The following is a 24,096-nucleotide window of genomic DNA, read 5'->3' on the forward strand; positions in this document are numbered from 1 at the left end:
AATTTGAGGTTGTGGGTTCGAACAATGCAACTCTCACACTTGGTCTATCATTTTATAAAATTAAGTCGTCCCAAATTTGAGGTTGTGAGAAGATGCATGTAACATCAGCATTTATATAATTGAAACTGGTTTTCATACTGGATTTGGCTATGATCCCAAATCTAATGAGTACAAAGTTGTGACCTTTACTACTTATTTTCAAGAGACAGATGAAAACTGCTGGAGATTTCTTAGTCGGTGATTTTTGGAAAGAGATCAACACTGATTCTTTAGAAACTGAAACTAGTTTGTTTTGGCCAGAGTATTTCCAGATGTCCCCCAAGGGAATGTGTTATTGGCTGGCAATTGAGCAAGATAAGGAATTATTTCCATTTGACCTAATTGGGAGTCGATTCCAAGCGAATGGGACATTGATCATTTCGTTCGATACAAGTCGTGAGGTATTTCACCTTTGTTTGAAGCTTACTGTGTGGAATGAATCAGTTGCTTTTCTTGCCCGTGTTGTGAACAGTCCTCATGACAACAGATATCCTGAACCTTATGAAATGTGGGTGATGGATGATGACTTTAAGGGTGCCTATTGAGCGTACAGATCAGATACTAGGGTCTAACCCTGTGGCATTGTGGGGCGATGAGTTTTCTTTCATCTTTGTACCAAAAAGCTGAAGCACATTCCCATTGAAGCAGAAGATAATGGTTATGTTGTTGTTTATGTGAATAGCATAGTCTCGGTCATGGGACGCAGCCACAAGCTTGAGAGCATACAGAATAATTGCTCAGATAAAGATGAAGATGCGATGGTGGTGGTAGACGGGAAGAGGGAAAGCTGCAGGAGGTTTTCCTCATATTCCACCGGCTGATGTTTGCCATAGAATCAAGAAGGTGATGGAGGGCCGGAGATGGAACCTCACATCCCCATCTTGGGATGCATCCAGATTCCAGATGATGAGTCGTGAAGATGCCCTTAGAAAAGTTCTCTGAATGCAGGATCTAGTGCTGAGCTTGCAAATTATAATTAATTGTAAATATTCCTGGTTTGCACTCTTCGTGTCAGTGTCTCGATTCTCATTTAATTTGTTCGATTAAACAGAGTTCATAAATCATTTCCCTATATCAAACTTACTTGCTCGACGACGACAAATAGTCAAGTGGTGACGCTGACAACCCCAATTTGGCGATGAGCCAAAAATACACAGCTTAGTTTTTCTTATATGCAAGGGTCCTTCTTCCTTAATTTCCAATGACCAAGAGAGACGTACCAAAATCCCATTAAATCTATAAATTATAAAGTTTTTGCACACGCGTCGAAATCCAATTTGTGTGCGAGGAAGAACAGCCTTACATGTAAGGAACCAAGTGTTTTCCGAGCAAAATTGAACCCTCTGCAATCGAAACTGGAAGAGGCTAGTCTCCTGTAAAACAAAGCATATATAATGCCCATCCATATCCCAAACTCCATTTAAATCATCATAAATTTTAAGAATACCATAAATTAAGGCTAAATATTCACGTCCAAGCACTCAACCTCTTAAAAATAGTACAAAAGATAAACTCCTACTGGTTGAAATAAACTAGGTTAAATGATACAAACACCTACCATCATACATCTTCCCGGCGGCCAACTTCCCATCCATCCGCGTGTCGGTGGAAGAGACCTAGCATCTAATATTCCATTCTGACAAGTGCTGTGGACGCGTCTGCTGATCCAAACCGCATCCAGTCCTTGGCACATATGAGGGCTTCAACCGTCTCTGGTCGTAGGGAACTCCTGTACTGATCCATCTCCTTGACCGTGGTATCAAAGACGGAGTCGGAAGGAACTGTAGATACCGGAATTGACAAAATGTCTCGAGCCATCTTTGAGAGAGTCGGGTACTTCATCTTGTTCAGTTTCCACCAGCCTAACACGTCAAAATCATTAACTCGGGGCAGCAGGGACTCATCCAAATACTGATCCAGCTCCGACTTCATCTGTTGGCTGGTAGTCTCCATGATGTACATGTCAAAGTCTGTGAGTCCGTTGTCTGTTAGGATAGCTCCGCCTTGGGAATCCTCTATCTTAATGTTGTTATTCCCTTCGTCTGCATAAGTTGGTGTGAGAGGCAAAGGCAGCGTCAGATATTCATGAAAGAGCTCATGAATTCCGTCATCAACAACCTTGATATCCATTGGAGCTTCTTCGCCATAAATTTTGTTGAAACTGAACTCAACAAGCTTCATCTTGAACCTGGGATCCATAACTACCGCTGTTGCCAAAGCCAGGCTACAATTCTTCCAGTATTTTTCAATTCTTTCTTGCATTGTCTTAGTTAGGCTGCTAATGAAGGGATCCTCACTTTCGACCATCTTAGTCAGATCAGTCTGAATCCTCCACACTTCATGGAAGAAAGTAACTGCAGTTGGGTTAGTCGTAGTGGTAAGGATGTTGGCCGCATCGAAGATAAGTTTCAAATATGTGCAGATAGTCTCAACTTGCTTCCAGTCTTCCATTGACGGGGTTTGTTTGTAATCAGGATCAGATGTATCCAAGCAAGTAAAAACTTCCCTTAATTCAGAACAGGCCACCAGCATTTGATATGTTGTGTTCCATTTAGTTTGGTCGTCAATTGATAGGCTCCTTTCACTTGGGACTTGGAGCTGACTCTTAAGCTCCAGAAACTTTTCTTCATGGGACTCTGATGTCTTCACATACTTTACACTATCCCGGACTTTTTTTACCACATCACTTCCTGCTGCTAACACTTCTTTTGCAATGCTGCTCAAAGTACGGGCCATGCAATGCCCAACCAATAGTTGACCACTGAGGATAAGTGGGTTCTTGTTTGAAAGAAGAGGCCTTAAATTTTCAAGAGCAGTCTCGCTCAGTGGCTGATCGTAAGTGACTGAAAATAACTTGTTTTCCAAACTCCAATCATGAAGGCAAACAGCAACAGCATGACTAAGCGCAGAATCAGAGTCCGGATATGGTTCCATCACTACATTAAGCAGCCGCCTGTGCAACTTCCAGTCAGCATCAATGAAGTGCCCCGTAATAAACACATAACCCACACTCTGAGAGGAACTCCACATGTCCAAAGTAAGGCAGACACGTCCAGGTATGCCCTCAATAAACTTGGTGACACTTTGCTTTTCCGTTAGGTAAGTTGCAACACAATCTCCTTGAACAGTATTGAAGCTCACCATGTTGAACTGTGGGTTAAGATTCTGTGCAAAAGCTACAAACCCAGGATGCTCAACCATATGCAGGGGGTAGTCATGCATGATGATCATCCTTGCAATCTCATGGCGACAACGGTCTGGATCAAATATAATTTGGGGTGTGTTAGCAGTCCGGTAACGCCTTTTTGGTGGATTGGAAGAGCTGCCACCCCTTGAAGCTGGGGTATATGGGGAAGACTGATTGTTGTTCTGGTTACGAAGAAGCGCTGGGCAGGTCCCCTTCGCAATGTGGCGTTTGAGGTGGCTGGTACCTGCTACTTTTGAACCCGTACTGTAAGCAAAACTTTGCTTGCACTGCTTGCAGCATGCCCTCCTACATCCAGGACCCACGTTTTCTATGGTGAAATGCTCCCAAACAATTGACTTCTTTTTCCTGCGCTTGTTAGGCTGTGTTTCTGTATTTTCCACCTCATTGTTTTCATAGGGAGTTGCAGTCTTATCTTCAAATGGGGTCAGCATTAGCATCTTTTCTTCATCAGGTGTTTCCATCATGTCTTCATCAGGGGTGGCCCTCTTGTGATTAATAGGAGCGGTCATTGGCTCTTCAAAGTGGTTGGTCATCGGATCTTCAAAGTGGGCAGCCATAGCCTCTTCATAGTGGGTAGACATCGGCTCTTCAACAGGGGCAGCCATCGGCTCTTCAACGAGGGCAGCCATCGGCTCTTCAACGGGAGCAGCCATCGGCTCTTCAACGGGAGCAGCCATCGGCTCTTCAACGGGAGCGGCCATCGGCTCTTCAACGGGGGCGGCCATCGGCTCTTCAGCAGGGGACGCCATCGGCTCTTCGGCTGGGGCGGATATCGGCTCTTCGGCTGGGCCGGATGTCGGCTCTTCGGCTGGGGCAGATATCGGCTCTTCAACAGGGGCGGACCATGGCTCTTCAACAAGGGAGCCCGTTGGCTCTTTAATGGGGGAGGCCATTTTGTCTTGAATAGGAGCAGCAATTGTCTCTTCAGTAGGGGTTGCCATGTTGTCCTTGGGAAGTAAAATCCTGCATTCAGCAAACAGCCACCACCTTTAAGAAAACGGAAAGTAGATGCTGAAACTAAGAGCATAGTGATAATGGAACATATCGTTAAAGACTTCGCCACAGAAAAATCATATAAATAAACAGAAGCAACATAACAACAGTTTCTTGCATTCAGAGAAACATGGAATGAATAAACGGAGGAACAAACCCATATTTCAATGTTATGGGACTACTTCAGAACAGTAAACATACAATATAGCAAACTGTCAAGTACCACGAAAGATAGAAAAAAAAGGATCTCATGCCTTCCATTGTATTTAGTTACAGAAAGGTCTAATGATGTCGTTGATGCATCCCTTCACCACTGTAATGGTAACGACCACAATCTGTCATAATATCATACGCATCCCATCATACAGAACCAGCTAAATATTAAGTCAAGAAGTTTCTACGTTTTGTGCATGGCAGGAACAAATTTCATGGTCCAAACACCCTACTATCCCAACAATGAAAAACACAAACTAGCGAAATGCACCAATTATAAATTTATTTTTGGACCGGAAGGAGACATTCAATTCTCATTAGGCAAAACTAAACTACTAAGAAACTGAAATACGAAAACTTGTCATACCAAAAACACGAAAAGCGAAAATATAATGAGCAATAATCCAAGATTTAATATCTAAGCATGCATGTTATGTAGATTTAATATCTACATAAAGCACCCCGTCTCGCAAGGCCAAGCTTATTCAATCACAACTGTTTGTTGGGATTTTTTTTTATTTTTGTCTATTTTTATTTCTTGTGGGAATCGCATCAAACATTTTAAATAAATACATCCTAACATCTTCATATTCCTACAAAACTGGGCCCAACCAGACCCATATGGGCCGATACAAAAACATGAACTTAAGTCAACCCAAACAGATTGACCTGCCCAGCCTCTAATACAGTCCCTCGGATTAAAGTCCATCGGATTAAATATCCATCTTTCATCTTCCAACAAGAAGATGAGCTCTCACCTACAATGGATCCCAGATGGGTCAGGAATTATTGAAGTCCACCGGATTGTAAACTCGGAGAATAAAAACAAACCCAGAAACGGGCTAAAATTTAAAACCAGCACTAAATTTTCAAAAACAAACCCAGATATCTACAATATTCCGTCGTCTGATCGAGTTTTAGACTTTACGTTTTTAGAAACAGCAGCCCAGATCGGAAAAACCCAGCAATCACACCTATTTAACAGATTGAACTCAAAAATTAAAGAACGAAAAGAAAAGGTGCGGAGTTTACTCAAACCCACAAAATTAAAATTAATTACAGCATAATCAGGCTACAGATTCAAAATTCACAACGTAAAAACCCAAATTAAGCGTAAAAATCAGAATTCCCAACGCAACAACCCGAATTAAACACAAAATCAAAGGTCCTTTCAGAAACATAAGCTTAAGAAGGCGGAAATCTGAAACCTTTCGAAAGCGCAGAAAGAGAGAAAAAAGAATTGGGGGAAAAGTTGGGAAATTTACCAGAGGGGTTTAGGTGGAGGCGCCGAGAGGAGGCGATCGGCAAGGCGTATTGAAGCTCGACGGGCCGAGCTTCGACTCTCCGGCAGTAGCGAGATCTAGGGTTTTTCCACAGAGAGAGAGGGAAACCTAGATTGGGCTTTTGGAACCCGAGAAGCTAACTGGACCTAAAAGAGGACTTTGGGACTCGTTAAGGGTTAAGGGGATAAGATATTTTTGGTTTGGGGGGTCAGAGTGAAAAAACAGGGCAATTATTTTTGGGTATAATTTTTTTTGGGCACTTGGACTTTCAGATGGTCCAAGAATTTTTTTATTTTTTATTTTTTTATTTTCTTCTATCTCCTTTGCTTTGTATTTCAAAAATTTAACTATACAGCCAGCCAGCCCACAGAATATATTGGACTATTTATCCTGGGTGGGGGCCCACACGTGGAATTTTTCTTTTTCTTTTCTTTTTTTTTTTTTTTTCAGTTTTTTGCTTCTTTTGGTTAGAGAGTGAAATTCTTTAGCCCAATGATGTGTCCATGACTCCATTGCCATTTTGGGGGATGCTTGGTTTTGAACAGTGGAGTGTGATAGGACTGAGTCTTTGAGCCAACCTTTGGGTTAGGGTTTGTGGGGAAGGGTTTTGTTTCTCTTAATCTCTCATGGCCTTTTGGGTGGGCATTTGGGCATGCAACTTGGGTGACCATGTTACAATCCATGTTGTTAGAGGGTTCATGGGCACGCTGCTAGAAAAATGAAGAACTAGAACTATACATGTCTTTTGTTGTGTTATCTGTCACCAAATAATTGTGTAGATTTCTCAGGAGGATAAATAAGAATGGTAACTTTCACACTTATATGTTCTCTTCTTATGCATTTCATCCGCCACTTTTTCTAACCTTTAAATCGAATATATACAATAAAGGAGAATCAAGGATATCATCCCACCATGTTAGTTTGGACATTAGTTGAAAGTGGGAGACCAAATTCGGATTCCAAGTTGAAATGACACTCTTGGGTAGATTTCACAACAATATGAAAGACTATATGTGGTAGAGATATGTCAATTGAAAGTCACATCTGTATATAGGAACAAGAGTTGTCAACTTTTGATTGCGTAACATGTACAGAGAACAAAGAACTTGCACGAATGAACAATATTGCTAAAAGAAAATTATGGCTCAAAGTTTCCTCAAAATACTTGACATTTGTATACAAATTAAAGAGAAAATAGGATAGAAGAACTTATTGCAGGAAAATAAATAAGTTCGGATTCTCAATGTTGAATGTATAAAATAGAGTACTTCAAACCCTAGAGCTGCTAAAACCCAAAAACATCATTACGGTTCATTGTTTTCAATCGTAGGGAGTTGGAGTCTTGTCTTCATGTTGGGATAGGGTTAGGGTTAGGGCTGCCATCAAACAAGAACAACTTTTGAGAAAACAAACTTCGGGCGTATAAAATGTGAGGATGAACCAAAAAGAGTAGGATGCTCTTCCCTCTTATTTTTATCTCCTTCCCTCCTCCTCTCCTCTTACACTTTGTTTTTTGTCATATTGCCTCAAAAAAAATATCAATCTAAGATGTCGTCCTTGCTTAATTGTAACCGTTCCAATAAGAGAGGGAGGGAAAGAAAGAGAGATTAAGAGGGAATCCTCTTCGGAACGAAAAGCAAGTAAATGAACTGAAACAACATTAAATGTAACTTTTGAATGTGACTGAATATAATGGACTGGGCTTGGTTGTGAATAACTAAGGAATCCTATTATAATGGATTGGGACTCGTGGGGATAAGACATTGGGGGTCAGCCAACCCAGCCACTCAACCGGCCGGACATAGGTCTCATTTGTATACCTTGCGAGTTCCTTCAATGAATTCACCAGCTATAGAAGTTGCAGTTACCCTTAGATGACAACCCTAGGCTCTTTACAAAAAACATAAAATAATAATTTACAACCCTAAGATTCCTTCAACGTTTTGGTTCCTCTTTTTTCTAAACTAGAACTTATTTGAAAGTATTTTTAAAATGGCTGAAAGTGTTTTTAGTGAAAATATTTTTGGAATCAATTCTTAGTAAAATGCAAGTGAATCCTAAAAAAGTACATGAAGTGATTCCTACAACAAGCACATAAAACCAATTGTACCTTTAGATGGAGATGTTAACTTGGAGGAAGAAAGGAAAAGGCGGAGTTGCTTGGGTTCAGGGTTCGAATTGAAGCAAGTTAAGGTTTCAGTCCATAAAACCAATTAGCAAAATATAGGGAATAGTCCAGCTTACTTATAAGCTCATGCAAGGTCCTTCCTCCATCAATGTGAGATTCATTCTCAATATACCCTCTCACCTATAGCAAATTTAACAACACAAACATGGTGACGTGGACCATATGTGACCATTGGATTTCACACACAAGACAACCTTTAATACAATGAAGCAAGTTGAGGTTCCACAATAAAACTAATTGAAGATATAAAAAGTAGTTCAACTTACTTATAAGTTCATGCACGATCCCTTGTCATATCAATGTAGGATTCATTCATTAGAAACTTTGTAATGTAAGCCAAAAAAACCAAAGTAAAGATGAAGTTTAATAACCATATGTAAAAATTAGACTCTATCTAAACATTGGCAACTCCTGGTCTGTGGCCCAATGACAGCCACGCCCCCCTTAGCCTTTGAGGCATCTAGCTAGGGTTGAGCGTAGGGCTAATCCTTAATTGACCTAAATAGGCTTTGGCTAGTATGAAAAGTCAATGGAAGACTTATTTTAATAATCAAGGTTAGGACTTAGGATCGTAATTGTTAGGGTTAAGCTAACTAGTTGAAAGCTCTAACACTTCACAATTTAGAAAATGTTAGGAAGATAATATGTTTGGATCATATTTTGTACATCATATGATGTGACGGTTAATGATTAAATTATTTATTCAGTGATTGTAAAAATGAGTTTAAATCATTAAACGTCACATCATGTAATTTACAAAATATGATTCAAGTTACTAGTATCACTGGTAAAAATTTCTAGCTAGATGTGCTCCTTTTGTTTGCTGAAAAGTAAAAGAAAACACACTTTTTAAACCAGATGAATATCTTGACTGTCATGTCTAACAGCAACAACACGATTAATGATACGATCCCTAATTTGCCCACTTGACTTTCTCCGTTTTCTTAACTCAACTTTAGATTTCGTCTTCTTCCTCTGGTTCAGTCCACAATACATTTTCTTGGTTTTTTATTTCCTAGTTAAAATTATAGAACACAATAGAATGAAATGCTCATCTCCATTACTTAATTTGCTCAGTTATATAGTATAATTTAACCTAGCTACGTACCTAATTGATACAGGACTGTCAGATAACATATGTTGAATTATGGTACGTCGTACGTACTTCTGTTTTGATCTATATTTTGCTTTTTCTTTTCTTTTTTTTTTTTTGGGAAACTTCTTTATTTTGCTTTTGTGTTGGAACTTGAAAGTGTTTGGAATTTTTGAATTCATGGTGAATGTGTCTTTTCAACAAATAATTAAGATGCACCAGCGCGTCCTTCCCATATTCACTACCGATGTAAAATTTCATGATCTTTAAAATCACACAAAGATGTTCTTAGAACAATTAAAAACGCTTATATATACATAAATTGGCCTTGACTAAAGAAGATATTTAATGCAATAATTTGCATAGAACAACTCTCACATCAAATAAAACTAATATGAAATCAGATGAGACTACTGAAATAGTATAATGATGGGATGGGGGGACCACGCTCAACTTTTTATTTTTTTAATTGGGCGTAACATATCAAAAAGTTGAAAAAAAAATGTAACTAAGCTTATATATAGTGTATGTATTGGTTGGTGCTACACCTATTTAAAATTTCAAACACATGTACACTAAGTCCACTTCTCCGTCCCTGACGACATATACTTTTATACTAAATCAACTCGACAAACCCCTTCAATCGTGTTGGGCATGTGTGTTTGGTAGATGGTGTCAGTGATATACTGACAAATGAACGCATGTATTTCCATGCAATTGTCGTCGGCCTTCTACACGTGCACAACACAAAATCTGACTGCCTTTTAATCTGGTTCCTTAACACCTTCACCATTTTCATATTCCGCTCAACGTACTAGCTAGGGTGAAACACCAAGTTTCCCTATGTTCTAAAAATTCAGGTTTTTAACTTTACCAAATATTATGCATTATTCCCAACATATGTGCAAAAACAAAGACCAACCATGCATAACTCGTCAACGTCTTTTAGTAAATTGTTTCAAGTTAAATAAAAGCATGCAAGAAATATTAGTAAACTAGTGTTAATGAAGGAAGTTGAAGTTTCATTCTATAGCTAATTGACAATAATGGACCAGCTTAACTTCTTGTAAAACTTTACAAGGTTTCATAACTTTATGATGCATGTGGAACAACACCCTATAACCTCACACACCTCCTCATGTGTAGGCAACACATATGTAAAACACATATTAGGTAACGTGGACGATGACGTGAAACATATATATATATATATATATATATATATGGTCATCGGGTTTTCAAGTCAGTATGCTTTGATATTGTAAATGAATTTTCATGCTAAAACAAATTAGTAATAGGAGGAGTGACACTACTTGTTACAATCATACGCGTAGTGAGGTTTTATTTACTTATTTATTTGAATACAAGAGGTATCTCACCATATATTAGTAACAAACCACTCCCCCTCCTCATGCAATCCCGATACCATATGAGACAACAATGTACTCTTAATTCCTAAGTCAAACTATACGTCAAAACATAGCCGATGACCCTAAAAAACATACACATGCAAGTACAAAATCGAAATGAGAGTTCCGAACTTTTGCACTTTTCACTAGACAATCCCTTGGAGTTGCGGGCAATGAAAAGCCTAATAAAAAGTAAATATTTTTCCCTACATACTAAAAAGCAAAGATTTTCCCCTTATGATAAGCCTAATTGATAAATTATGGATTTTGGTTCAAATTTATTGTTTAGGTTGACAATCGTCAGATTTCCTCTGGTAAGATAATGTTACTCCACAACACTATGCTATATATCCCATGTTAACTATACACAACATGACACATATTCGTGATAGATATCGTATTAAACGAAAAAATAAAAACAAAAAAATGGTTGGACAAAAGAAATACAAATTAATTTAATTTTTACTTATCTTAATCAATCCCAATCCCCAATTGCTCGAAAACTCCGCAGAGTGGTGAATGATGCAGCAAAAGTGGATCAAATTGCGGAGAGAAGGGAGAGGTAGTTGATGAGTCTCAAATCAAAAGAAATGACAAGTGATGAATATTAATGAAAAAGCATAGATTAATTTCGGTGAAAAGATGATTAAGAAAGGATTAATCAGTGAGTGCCAGCTACTTATAACTTTAAACGTTTTCTTTTTCTTTATCAATTGCTTAGTATTTATGTTTTTAACTCTAAAAAGGGTTTAAAATACTTAAACATGCACGTTGGAGGACCCCACTAGCATAATCACATAACATAGCATCCATGGATCACTGATCACACATCACAAATCCAATATGAAAGAGGAAAAAGATAAAGATTTTTACGATACAACGACATACGTAAACTTATATTTTTATAGCGATTAAGACGATGATAGTGTATCTATGTCATATAAAAAAAAAGTATTCATCAATTTACCTTCTGAACTTGTAAGGATTGGCCAATTTCTCCCATCAACTTTAATTTTGGCCAATTTCCCCCCTCAACTCTCATAATTAATCAATTTCCCCCCTCAACTTTAATTTTAGTCAATTTCCCCCCTCAACTCTCATAATTAGTCAATTTGCATCCTACTGTTAATTTTTTTAATTTTCCATCTATTCTTCCGTTAAGTAGGTATCCGCATGAATGCCTTTAAAGGGCAAAAAAGTCATTTTCCCTACACCTTCTATCTTCTTCCTTTTCTTTGAACTTTCTCTTCTTCTTCCTTTTCTCCAAGCCGAGCCCGTGACTGCCGCATATGCCTCCCTCCTTCGCTGTTTGCAACCCTGTCCATTTGATATGCTACTTTTGTAGTTTGCAGCTGCCCACACCCCGTCGCCTCTTCCTTCGACCTTGTCTACCTCTGGTAAGGTGTAGGGAAACCTACTTAACGAAAAATGACAGTAGGGTGCAAATTGAAAAAATGACAGTAGAATGCAAATTGATTTTTTTGCCCTTCAAAAGTGGTCATGCGGATACCTACTTAACGGAAGAATAAATGGAAAATTAAAAAAATTAACAATAGGGTGCAAATTGACTAATTATGAAAGTTGAGGGTAGAAATTGGCCAAAATTAAAATTAAGGAGGAAATTAACCAATGATCACAGGTTCAGAGGGTAAATTGATGAATACCTCTATAAAAAAATTCTCATGACAAGGGGTTGGTGTATAGTGCCTTAATATGCGCACCAACCATTGTTAAGGTTTAGGAGCTTCCCCAGAGTGGAGGTTGGGATCGACGCATCGTGTTCCGCCAATACAACCCGACAAAGCGACCTCCGTTCCGGGAAATTCGGGAGTGTACCACTGTCACATACCCTTTCACACACCCTCGCACTGGTGGGGTCGCCCCCACATGCCGTCATGTGACTGCTCCCAATTTTTATTTCTTCTCACTTCTTTTAAGTTTAAATTCGACTGCAATTTCATTTCCACTATAATTTAGATATTTATTTTGTTCTGTTGATTTGAATTTTTAACAGAATACCACTTGATGGTTTACTTGTGTGCATAATTTAGATTGTTTAAGCAAAAGAAGGTATACATGTTGGACCACAGTCACATTGGAACAGTTGTACTGTGATGTAGGTGTCAGTTGTTTAAATATTCAAATTAGATCAAGAGGCTCCCCAATAGTTTGAGATTTTGAGAATTATTGTTATTGTTTTGTGTTTTTTTTTTTTTTAAGATAGTTTTGTTTTTAAGAATTACCACAGGGTTCACATTTCCGTTTTATACAAGCGACATTAACAGCGGAACGAACCGAACTCGGCATTTTGGATTGAAAAGTTAAATTTTTTTTTAACTAACTTTGTGTTTCTCTTCACTCTTTGAGACCATGGATAGAGTCAAGCCGTAATTTTAGGATATGTGATCCGATTCATTTTCATTATGTTACATATATACCTAAATCCGCCACCTTATGAGCCAAAGTCAAATGGAGATACAAACCCCTTATTTAGTAAATTTAATCTTGAGAAAAGGTTGCTCACTTGTTAGGAAAATAAGCAAGAAAGTGATACTCTACGACAAGTTTGGATTTGATTTTCCTGTTTCATGAAAACACAATTACGCTTTCTAATTTCCAATTTTAAGAAAAGGTTTGGTTACATATCTTGAAAGATATAATTAGAAAATTAAGCAGAATTTGTTTCCAATTTGCACACAAATCAAACATGAAAAAGGAAAGAAAACATCATTTACAGCTTACTTTCCTAGCATTATCTAAACACAAGAAATCTAGCTACCTTCCACTTTACTTTCCCAAATATATATTAAAATAAACCTAGATACTAATATTCCAACAGTTATTTTCTCATCAATACCTTTTCACAAACATATCATGGGCGAAAATCTTCTTATACAAGCGATATAACGGCAGAACAAACCGAACTCGACATTTTGAATTGAAAAGTTAACGTTTTTAGCTAACTTTGTGTTGCTCTCCACTCTTCAAGTCCATGGATATAGAGTCAGCCGTTATTCCAGGATTCGTAAATTATTTTACATACAATCCTCCACCTCATGAGCCAAAGTCAAACGAAGATACAAACCCCTTATTTAGCAAAATTTAATATTGAGAAAAGTTTTCTCACCTGTTAGGAAAATAAGCAAGAAAGTGATACTCTTGACAAGTTTGTTTTTAATTTTCCTTTTCATGAAAACACAATTACGCTTTGTAATTACCAATGTTGAGAAAATGTTTGATTACGTATCTTGAAAGATATAATTAGAAAATTTAGCAAAATTTGTTTCCAATCCACACACAAATCAAATATGAAAAAAAGAAAGAAAACACCATCTACATCTTACTTTCTTAGCATTATCTAAACACGAGAAATCTACCTTCCACTTTACTTTTTCAAATATTAAAACAAACCTAAATACTAATATTCCAACCGTTAGTTTCCCACCAATACCTTTTCACAAACGAAAAAATGGGCGAAATTAAGGGAATAAAAAAACAAACAGGAAGAATGAAAAAAACCGTGGGAGTTTATTTTGATTAGGGTTTAGGGTAAAAACTTGCTAAGTGCAACCCACATGCTTTACAGCTAGTCAGGCAAACAAAACCTTTCGACCGATAAATAACAGAGACAGATCTGGAAAGGGCTCCCGATAGCCTGCCCCCACTAGGGCAACCAGCCACCGTCAGATCCGGCAAGTTGCATCCTAGCCGCACTTATATTTATTAAGAACGGTTTTTCACTTAATTAGCGATTAAATAATTACGTTCTTTATCATTAGGGCCTCTATTAAAATGCGCATCGGAACGTAGTCAGCGTTTAATAGGGTTTGAAAAAAAATGGTGGAGGTCCAGCAGTGTAATCTGTGACTGTAAAATCTCAGGCCCAATATTCTTCTCGGGATTGATGGTTAAAAATATAAAAATACAAGGAAAAAAATAAATACAAAAAAGGAGAGACCTTCAAGTTTTTATTATAAATACCAACATATCCTTCACCTAAACCTACACCTCCACCACCCCCTCCTCTTCCTCCTCTGCCTAATAAGCATCTGCATCTGCATCTCCCCTTTTGGGGTTTGCTCTTGTTGTCGTTCTCTGATTGGCTGAAGCTTCTTAGCCATCTTATCTTTCTCTCTCTTGATATATATGGCCTTGGCGTCTCTCTATTTCTCTCTAATAGATGGAAGATGATGATCCTCCTTGTATTCTTCCACAGCTTTCTTGAACTGCATCCATGTATGACGAGATCGACCGATCTTTGGAGCGAGTCGACTCAGTCTCTCTATTCCTCTTAACTTGGTCTGCGGTTCAATAAAGCTGTGGGAAGATACAGATAGGCTCAATAAATTCACTCACATATCGGATCTCCATTGTCCCTCATATCTTGGTATATTTTCTTAATCGTACGTCTCTCTTCTCTTAAATATTATATGAACCCTAAACATCTATACCTAATTTTATAATTTTATGTAAGGACTCTAAATCATACAAATTTTGTGTAATTTTGCACAATTGTTTGACTCACTGATAAGTGAGTGATTTTTTCATCATGATTTCAAGTCAATTTATTGCTCAAATCCCTGAAAAATTCAGTCTTTCACGATTTTACTCCAACATGATTTTTGTGCCATCCACGCATACGTCATTGATTGTTTTGACATGATTATTAGTTGATTTATTGCTCGATTCCCATAAAAAGAACCAGTCTTTGATGATTTGAAGTAGGCAGTGGTTTTGTAAACGATGCTACAATGGAAAATGATTTCAACCCTAATTTTCGTTGGAGGTTTTAGAGTTTTTCATGTATGATTACCTGGGGATGTGATAAATTTCTCTCCTTATCTGTATGTGATCTATGTAAAAATATTTTCATAAATTAAATCTAACACAAAGTTTGCCTGTACAAATATCCAAAATTGTTATTACCCAGTGATTGATTGATCTCCTCTGTGAGTTGTTTCGGTGGTGACAAATTACAACGCAGTTCTGTTGAAGGGGAATCTTCTGTAAACTCCGTTCCTCTCTCTTGGATTGAGACTTCAGAGAACATTCTTGATAAGTAGTTCGATCTCTGATCCATTTGTACTTTAACATTCAATGAACACTGTTTAATGATTGATATATTTTATATTAACTCCTGCAAGAAAAGATTAGATTCTTGTCTTTTAATTATATTGTTTAATTATCAGTGGACTTGATTTAACTGTTTAGTTAATCATGCTTTACATTGTTTACACATATCTTGGTTCCATATATTGCAGGCAGCATATCCCTTTGAAAACTGATTAAGTGCTCGTCAGTTAATGTTTTTAAAATGATTGAAAGTGAATTTAGAGAATTTTTAAGGCACTTGAAGTGTTTCTTTAGAATTCACTTGCATTTTTACTAAGAGTTGGGTTAAAAATATTTTTTCCAAAAACGTGTTTAGCTAGTTTAATAGCACTTCTAAACAAGCTCTAAAATGCCAATTAAGACGATATAATTTCAAACATTTAACATGCTACATTATCCTCCATGCCTATGGCTATGTAACTCTACACCGTACTGTCGGTTGATAAAGTTGTAGAGAGATAGTTCAGATAGAGTGCAGCCATTTTATATACATACATGTACATGAGATTCTCAGATGTCATGGGGGTCAACATCTATCTTAGCTCATGCTCATAATTCGTATACATGACCACGATTAATTCTTTAAAAATGATGTTCACGCACTCCTTTGCTTACTTTGTACGTCCTTAGTATGCAGGGCAAGAAAACAAAGTGTGAATCATTTTCCGGCTCCGTCATTACTTTGCATCGGTTTCTCATCTGCCTTGCCGGCCCTTGCTACATGCAATTATTTCAATTATTTGTGCGTGTAATTAAAGTACGCGGACCTTGACGATTTAGCTAAATAGCTGGCAAGTCCTTCTTTTATGGGTTTGCTTATCGCAAAGATAACTTATTTTAGGGCTTAGTAAAAAATCATGCGCCAAGGACTAAGTACTACTCAAATTTGTTCTAGGACAACAATTTCAGTTGGTTTATTGAATGTTCACTGGACCACAAAAGGTCTGTATTGCCTTTTTCATCTTTTCGACTCGTGCTCTTTTGATTACGGTCAAGCTTGTTTAATCAAGCTAGCTTTGGAGCAATCAATTAGAGTGGAAAAGATTCCGACTCACCCATTTTCTCACTTTGTACATTTAAATAGTTGCGTGAAGAACGAAAAAAGATGTGTGTGGAAATCATTCCTTTATTTGATTGTTTAATGGCTAGGAGGAGAAATTAGTGAAAGTCCATGAAACCGAAACCTTGCTTAAGAAAATTAGGGTTATGTTTTGCCAACTATGGTAAAGTAAATGAAGTGTGTAAAAAAGGTCATCCATATTTTTCACTGGCAATGGACAAGTTTGTGCTGGTCTTATTAGGCTCTCTAGTCTTTTCTCTTGGATTATTATTTATTAGAGACAACTAAAGCTTTTTTTCTGTGTACAAACAATCTTGCATGGTCCTTACTAAGAACCACACCAAGAATATTTTTGACTGTCATCTATGCAAGAACTGGTTAAATTTACAGATGGATGCGCCCACGGGGATTTGGATACATCCAATTTATAGACCAACCATTCTGCCACCATAAATTTAAACAGTGACTAAAGGCGTTGCACAGGTCATATGATTCAACTACTTTTCATGTCTTAATGTCGCCCACTATTCTAGCATGTATTAGAATTGCTCACCTTTCATTTGCTGCAAAACGTTTTTATATATAATTACTTTATGCTCAATCTAGAGTGGAGTTTTCCTTTTCATTTGGTTTTACAGTGAGTTATATAAGTGCGTTTGCAAATCTAAATTTAGTTAAGTTTGTTAGAACAATGTTTAACCCTCTATGTCCGAGTTTGATTTCTCTTTAATTTCTATGGTTTAGAAAAGGTCAATATAGAATAATGCTTATATAAAAAGAGTATATAAATATTTGTGTGTGTTTATGAATTATTACCTTTAGACCATCTTCAACCCTTAATAGATAAAGCTTAAAAATTTAAGACAGAAAATTTTAAGCCATAACCCAGAAACTGTTTTTCTCCTCCAATCCTTATGGCTTAAAATTTTAGCCGAGATTATTAAATAATGTTTTTAGCCTAATTTTTTTGTTTCCGTAACTTTTTTGAAAATAAAATTGATGTAGATTATCCTAATTTATTTTTATGAACATTTATAAAGTTAAATTTGATTTAAATTATTTTTTTAATTATTTTAGACGTTAGATTTAATTTTGGACCGTTAAATTTTTTTTTTTTTTTTTTACCCTTAGATTTGATCTCATTTGATCATGGCCGTTAGATTATAAGTACACAACAAAATAAGGTTTGCAATATGACAGTTTGGTGGGTCTAGAATAATTTAAGCCAGACTTCAATCCTGAGGAATCTAGCCCAGAGGTATATGTTCTCTCCAAAGCTTATTTTAGCCCAATGGTTGGAGATGGTTTGGGGGGGTTTTAAAACTTATATTTTTCATTCCATGCGTTGGAGATGGTCTTAGTGTCTATATATCCATACTACTTTAGATGCCATCATGGTATAGTTGTTGGTGAACCTCTAGTATATATGATGAGATCGATCATCATGAGAAGGTACGATCTACCTTAAGTAGTACCTATAATGGTCAAGAAAGTTGCCATTTATCGCGGTTGCTAATCACTTTCAATTGATAATATCGCTTGATTGGTCGATCAAAAAGTTATTTCAATGTTTCTCCCAACACATGGTGGCAAAAGATTGCTTATCTATGCCATATCTCTTTCTGTTGGTCGTCATGGTTCCAAATACGTTTCAATCATCGTTTCTTCACACAGGCTTTTCCTTCATTACTTGTTCTGAAGAGATTAATTAGCCGTTGCAATTTTTTATCTGGATTGTTTTGGCACTCAACACTAAGTAGAAACAGCTCTGCACAAGATTTTCATTTCACTACATATTCTTCCATTGCTTGTTAATGCTAGTGGATCGACATATTCACTATCTATACACTGTATATATAACCCAATATATCAGTCTTGAGAGGCTATAGATGGTCTTCTTTCACTCGAAGAGAGGAGGTCATGACTGGTGCAACTTTTAGAAACGTCAATCCATGTTCTTCTTTTGGATTCTAACATTTTGTCTTGTGTTTGCTTTAGCAGATGCCTTGTGTGTACATCTTACTGGCAATTTGGATTATACGGTATAAACTTGCTAATCTATAATGATCCTTAATCTATTGTGATAACTGGCTGCAAATGTACGTATTTTTTATTGTGTGAGAGAACTTACACGTTCACTCAATGTAAAGATATAGGACTTTTTTTATTCTCAATGTATATGACTTACTGCAGTGCTTTATCTGGTCCGAAAAAATTTGAAAGATAAGTCAGAAGACCAGTAAAAAAGTGATAACTGGCTTTATATCTTAAGTTGATTGAGTAAATTTGGACTTTTATCTCAACCGCATCCGGGTCACTTTCCCAAGCATTTACTAATTTAATTCCTTCCGAGTTTTAAGTTTTAATTTGTATTTTGAGCAACTCGGTTATTTTCATAAACGAGCTATATGGTGATCAACTAGTTCTTAGTCTAGGGTTACAGTTCTTTTTACGTTGGAAGCGTTTCCAACAAAGTTCGAATTCCCCCTAATTATGTGTCTAGGGTTAGGTTTCTTCTTAAGTCGGAAGAGGTTTCGATAAAGTTCGAATCCTCCCACCCTATTGATGGAAGAAATGGTCTCTATGGTGCCCCAGTTCCAGATAACTAGATACAGAAATTAGTGCGGCCTAGTTAATTTAATTGTACTCAGAATAGCCAATCCGCTCTTAATTTTTCTGGCCTATTCTGAACGGATTTGCGTGGACCTGGCCCTAGCTAGTTAGCAAGAGGTTGTTAAAGAAAATATTTGTTTACTTATAGTTGTCGCTTAATTCCTCTAAAGAGTAATCCTCCTTTTTTGTTAAACAATATTCGTTACAGTTCCATTTTACTCTGCACTACTTTGGTTGATATTTAATAATTTTGTTCTTACTTTAGAAATTAAAGGACATCTTATTTTCTGTCTGTAATCCATCGATCCGAATTCTTCGGTTTTCAAATTCTCTTTCAAGGATTATCAATGCTAAATTAAATGTGTGACAGTAGCAATATTTGAAGTTGTAATGAAGTAGTTAAAGCATGGTGCTCGTCAACACTGCACAGACAGCTAACTTTATTGCGATTCATCATTCTGCTGTTACAAATTGCTCAATATATGCTAGTAGTATATGTTGCATCCATCATTACCATCGATTTCAATTTGCCAAATATCATATAGTTGCTGAATTGGTCGTATTCAACTTGTAATTGAAGATGTAACCAAGCTTAGCCAATGAAAATATACTTTGCTGAAACTGTACATATGAAGCAATGTGACAGAAAAAAGGAACAAAGGGTTTTTACCAAATATAGTGTAATGTGTTGATGACAAAAGTTAAAGCCAGCTAACTAGTTGATCAACTTACTAAAATATTTTGAACTATTGAAACGAAAATTGTACTATGCTTCGGTGTATGCATGACAATTGGCAAACAAAATTGAATAGGGTGTTAGATGCGCAACCAAGGATCCTACAATCATGAGCGTCGGTGGATGTTACACACCAGTGTATATTAGAAAATCCCCTAGTCATGTATGATGTACCAGATAGATAAAATAAACTCATTGAAAAAAAAAATATGAGTACTTTACTGAAGTGATATACAGATATAAAGTAGGGCCTAAACAACCACTCCAATCACTGTTAGTTTCAAGACTGCCAAATTTGTTTTGGTTCTTCTAGCTTGCTAGCGTAGCGTGGATAATCACTGGAGACCGAAAAAGCTCATGTATAATTGCAGAAACGTTTGTAAAATTTTCGAAAGCTTCATGCAGTGCGGCTGGTTACAATGAAGAGAAAAAACACTGGTTTTTTCATCAAAACTTTATTTACGGTTTAATTTGAGTCTTGGATCAAGGGAAGCATAATTGTGTAGGTGTAATGCCAATGACAACCCTATTCTTCTGTACAAATATAAATTCATAAAAGTGAGTGTGAGAAGGAGACAGAGAGAGAGACAGAGAAAATGGGGGGGGGGGGGAGAGAGAGAGGGAGAGAGAGGGAGAGGGGGAGAGAGAGAGAAATAAAACTGATTACTGATGTAAGAATGAGATGATGTGGTTAAAAAACTATGTCAGACAGGGACAAAGTTTAACCCTTTTCACAGAAATGTAGGAGAAGATGTGGAAGGAAAATCAAAAGGCTAACTGCAGGAAGGGAGGGAAGTGTCATCATTATTGATAAAAAGGAAAGGGTATGGGAATCTTCTCTGAAGCACAAACTCATTTTTTTCACCATATTGATTGAATGAATCAGCAGGGGAACATTTTTTTTAAATTAAATTGAAATTTCACCTAAATGTACAAGACAACAAGAAAAGGATACATTTTAAAATTACCGTTCTGCATGGCTCAAACGTGCGCTAGTAGATATAACAAAGTTTTAGGTTAAAAAAAAAAAAATACTGGCACAAAAATCACTGAATTTCATCTTCATCATTTCATCTGTACTACTACAGCAGCATACCTTATGGGGTTTGTCTACTGCGGCAGCAAGTACCCTCTTACCAAGTACACAATTCTAACTCAAACCTTAAGGAGAAGGGAATTTAAATTATAGGGCTTTCCTACAGTACACCGGTGTATGAGATGCACGGGTGCTTGAGCGGCAAGATTGAAAATGTCAAAATCCCGTCATCTGTTATACGGTGCATCTCATACACACGTGCATTGTAATTTTTTTGTAAAATGTAACCCACATTGTAACTCAGCAGTATCAAAATTCATTTATTAGATAATTTTTTTCAGATAAAATGCAAAGACAGTTTCATTAGAGGGGTCCCATGTGTATATTTACATATTAAAGAACAATATTTGATACAAATATATTCAAATTATAAGAAGAAACTAATACGGTCTCATATAATTATGAAAGAATTCTGAAAGAAAATATTTTGACGAAATGCGTTCGAATTACGAAATAGAAGTGAGAGAATTACCAGGATCTATGGTGAAAAAGACAAAATCATTTTTCATGTTGTCTGCAGCGAACGTTGTAGGGAAATTGAAATGGTTAAGTCCAGAATTGCCATGGTCTCCCACAGCTTTCTTGAGCTTCCATGGTGCTAGTCCTGAAAGAGATTTAGACAGCAGAGAATTGAAGTTCAAGAAAGCTGTGGAAAAGCATGGCAAGGACTTGTAATTACAGTCTCTTCAGATCTTACAACATCCCTTCTTGTGCGCCTTTGTAGTTTTCAGCTAGCCAGTGTATAGTATATGAGAGAGAGAGAGAGAGAGAGAGAGAGAGAGAGAGAGAGGTTGGAAAAAAAAGGCCATACCCCTTCATACAAAGGTCTCTCAAGGACCACTGGCACTCTACAACAAATAATCTGTCTATCAGCTTTATAGAGAGGGAGGGTGGAAAAGAGTGGGTTGAGTAGGGTTAGTCATAAGACATTTTACCCACAAAATGCCTTTCTTTCCTACTGAGTGCGTTGTGGGGTACTATAATAATATTTTCTATATAATACGGTAAAAAAAACAAAAAAAAAATTGAAAATTATTTACATATATAAAAGAAATGAAGAAACAATTACTGGAAATTAAATATATATGTGTGCATATATAGTTATGGAAAAAGAAAGAGCTGGAGAATGAATATTACAAAGCCATTCCCATCCTCATCATCACATGCCTCCATGTGACCAAGATCTCTTTTTATTTTATTGGGATTTAAAGGTATGGGTTGTTTATGGTCCCCCAATTCTTATGTTTTCTTTTCTATGTGAAAATGAGTGTTGTCATTGTACCACAGCATAAATTTGAACCTTGTTGATTATCTAATCCAACAAATTTATTGTTTGATAAAAAAAATTATTAAAGGTAAATAATACATGTAATCATCGCTCATGATAATGTAATTTTCCATATTTTTTATTTAGTATATGTAATTGAACTGTTCATGAGGTCATTGTAGGCGTGCTAATATATAATTGTAACAATATTTATATCGTTCTCGATCGACTTCTATTTTCATATCTAAATTTATTAGATTTAAATTCAAAACCTCCTTTAAAAAGTCAAGAAAGAATAAATTTGTGCGGCACTATGTCAAATTTTGAATAGCATTACGTTTTTTTTTTTTGTCAATGAATAGCATTACTTAATTTCATGCACTCTATTAGCTTTACTTATGGCTTAGAAGTTTTTACCAGTGTTTTTATTTGGTTGATTAAATGTCCAATAAAGGAAACTTACAATAGAATACTCAGCAGCGTCCCCCATTAAGAGACATCAACAAGAGGCATAAACTTGGTAAAAAATGAAACTGGAAATAACCTGGACTAAGAGAACATGACAAACTCAAGTTAACCAGTTGAGTCACAAAAACTTAGCTTGTTTATTTCCATTCAATTCATGCCTAAGATATACAAAATAAATGGTGATCCATATTAGTAAAAGAATTATATATTCATATGGATATTATTTGCATTCTCCCTTGAAGGGATGAGCTCATTCCCCTCATGCAAATAATGTATAATTTGCCATACAAATTTTATAATTAGAACGTTCAATTTCTTAATCTTCTTGAAGAGTAGCCTTACAAAAAATCATTTGAATCAGAGATCAATTAGTCATTCAAATGTATAGAACAAATCAAAGGTGTAGGTACCAAGTACTGTATTAATTCATGATAACCGCTCATTTATTTGATATGTTTGGATGATTAAACAATTTTAATTCGAATGATTTTTCGTAGAAGTGATCTTCAAATGATGATTAAGGAATTGAACGATTTTGATCGTTGAGTTATATGATTGTTAATGCTCAAAATTCGGAGGACAACAAAGACTAGTATGGTCAACCCTTGATGGACTAGGGATAAAGACTATTAAGTAATTAAAACAAGGGTTAAGTACTTCACCCTCAAAACTGGGCTACATACAATGTAGTGCTCTGTATGTATATTTGGTTTGGATTACAAGAAGTGCTCGGTAATGATGTAATCTTTTTCTTTCTTTTTCTCTTGGTTCGACCCCATATAAGAGGTATTCATCCCTCTTATATAGAGCTCTATGAGGCCCCAAAAGTTCTTGGCCCTCAAGTACTTCACCGCTTTAGCATTAAATGAATTAGATGCGTAGCCTTGCCTTGTTGGCTACTCCTACCTTACTCAGTTGACATGTGGAAACGAAGTGAGTTCTGCTCAAAGCCATCTAGAAAGTTTTCTGGGCCAACGCACATCGAGCACCTTGCTCGGTGCTGAGGGGTTGAGGAAACACTGACCCGAGCGCCTGGCCTCACAACCTTTATGTCCTTTCAAAGGTTGTTGTCATCGCTGTTAACCAATATGTGGCCTAAAGTTGATATCTAAGTAAGCCTGTCTCTAAGGCTTCGTGCTATAAAATTGGCACTATGCCAACTTGGATTGAGCGGTCGGAAAGCACTTTCTGAATCGGTGTTTATCGTTCTTGTCGATAACAACCCTCGACCGGTAAGCATCGTCTGTAGCGGTTGGGATTCCTTCTTATTGGGCTAGCTCAAACGCCCAATACTTTAATCTTCTTTTCCTCTTGCAAC

General features: G+C 36.7%; 2 protein-coding genes and 2 long non-coding RNA genes across 4 annotated transcripts; 2 read left to right on the forward strand and 2 right to left on the reverse strand.

Annotated features, from left to right (window-relative positions):
- Positions 1-209: 209 nt before the first annotated feature.
- On the forward strand, positions 210-584 carry LOC125471332. The gene has a single exon (XM_048571826.1). It carries the CDS (start codon positions 210-212, stop codon positions 582-584), a length of 375 nt encoding a protein of 124 aa, XP_048427783.1.
- Positions 585-1,044: 460 nt separating this feature from the next.
- Positions 1,045-3,881, reverse strand: LOC125477691 (zinc finger BED domain-containing protein DAYSLEEPER-like). Its single transcript, XM_048585099.1, has 2 exons — positions 1,598-3,881; positions 1,045-1,412 (listed from the first exon to the last, which is right to left on the reverse strand). Exon 1 carries the CDS (start codon positions 3,874-3,876, stop codon positions 1,663-1,665), a length of 2,214 nt encoding a protein of 737 aa, XP_048441056.1. The 5' UTR covers positions 3,877-3,881; the 3' UTR covers positions 1,045-1,412; positions 1,598-1,662.
- Positions 3,882-14,164: 10,283 nt separating this feature from the next.
- On the forward strand, positions 14,165-15,595 carry LOC103953908. Its single transcript, XR_001953676.2, has 2 exons — positions 14,165-14,813; positions 15,357-15,595. It is a non-coding gene; the product is annotated as an uncharacterized LOC103953908 (long non-coding RNA).
- A 4,023-nt stretch (positions 15,596-19,618) lies between these two features.
- On the reverse strand, positions 19,619-22,253 carry LOC125477699. The gene is made up of 2 exons (XR_007258702.1): positions 21,741-22,253; positions 19,619-21,647 (listed from the first exon to the last, which is right to left on the reverse strand). It is a non-coding gene; the product is annotated as an uncharacterized LOC125477699 (long non-coding RNA).
- Between the last annotated feature and the right edge of the window lie 1,843 nt (positions 22,254-24,096).

This window comes from the organism of the source record quoted next, unplaced genomic scaffold, assembly GCF_019419815.1.
Source record: "Pyrus x bretschneideri cultivar Hongxiangsu unplaced genomic scaffold, Pyrus_bretschneideri_v1 Contig1, whole genome shotgun sequence".
Taxonomy (NCBI): domain Eukaryota; kingdom Viridiplantae; phylum Streptophyta; class Magnoliopsida; order Rosales; family Rosaceae; genus Pyrus; species Pyrus x bretschneideri.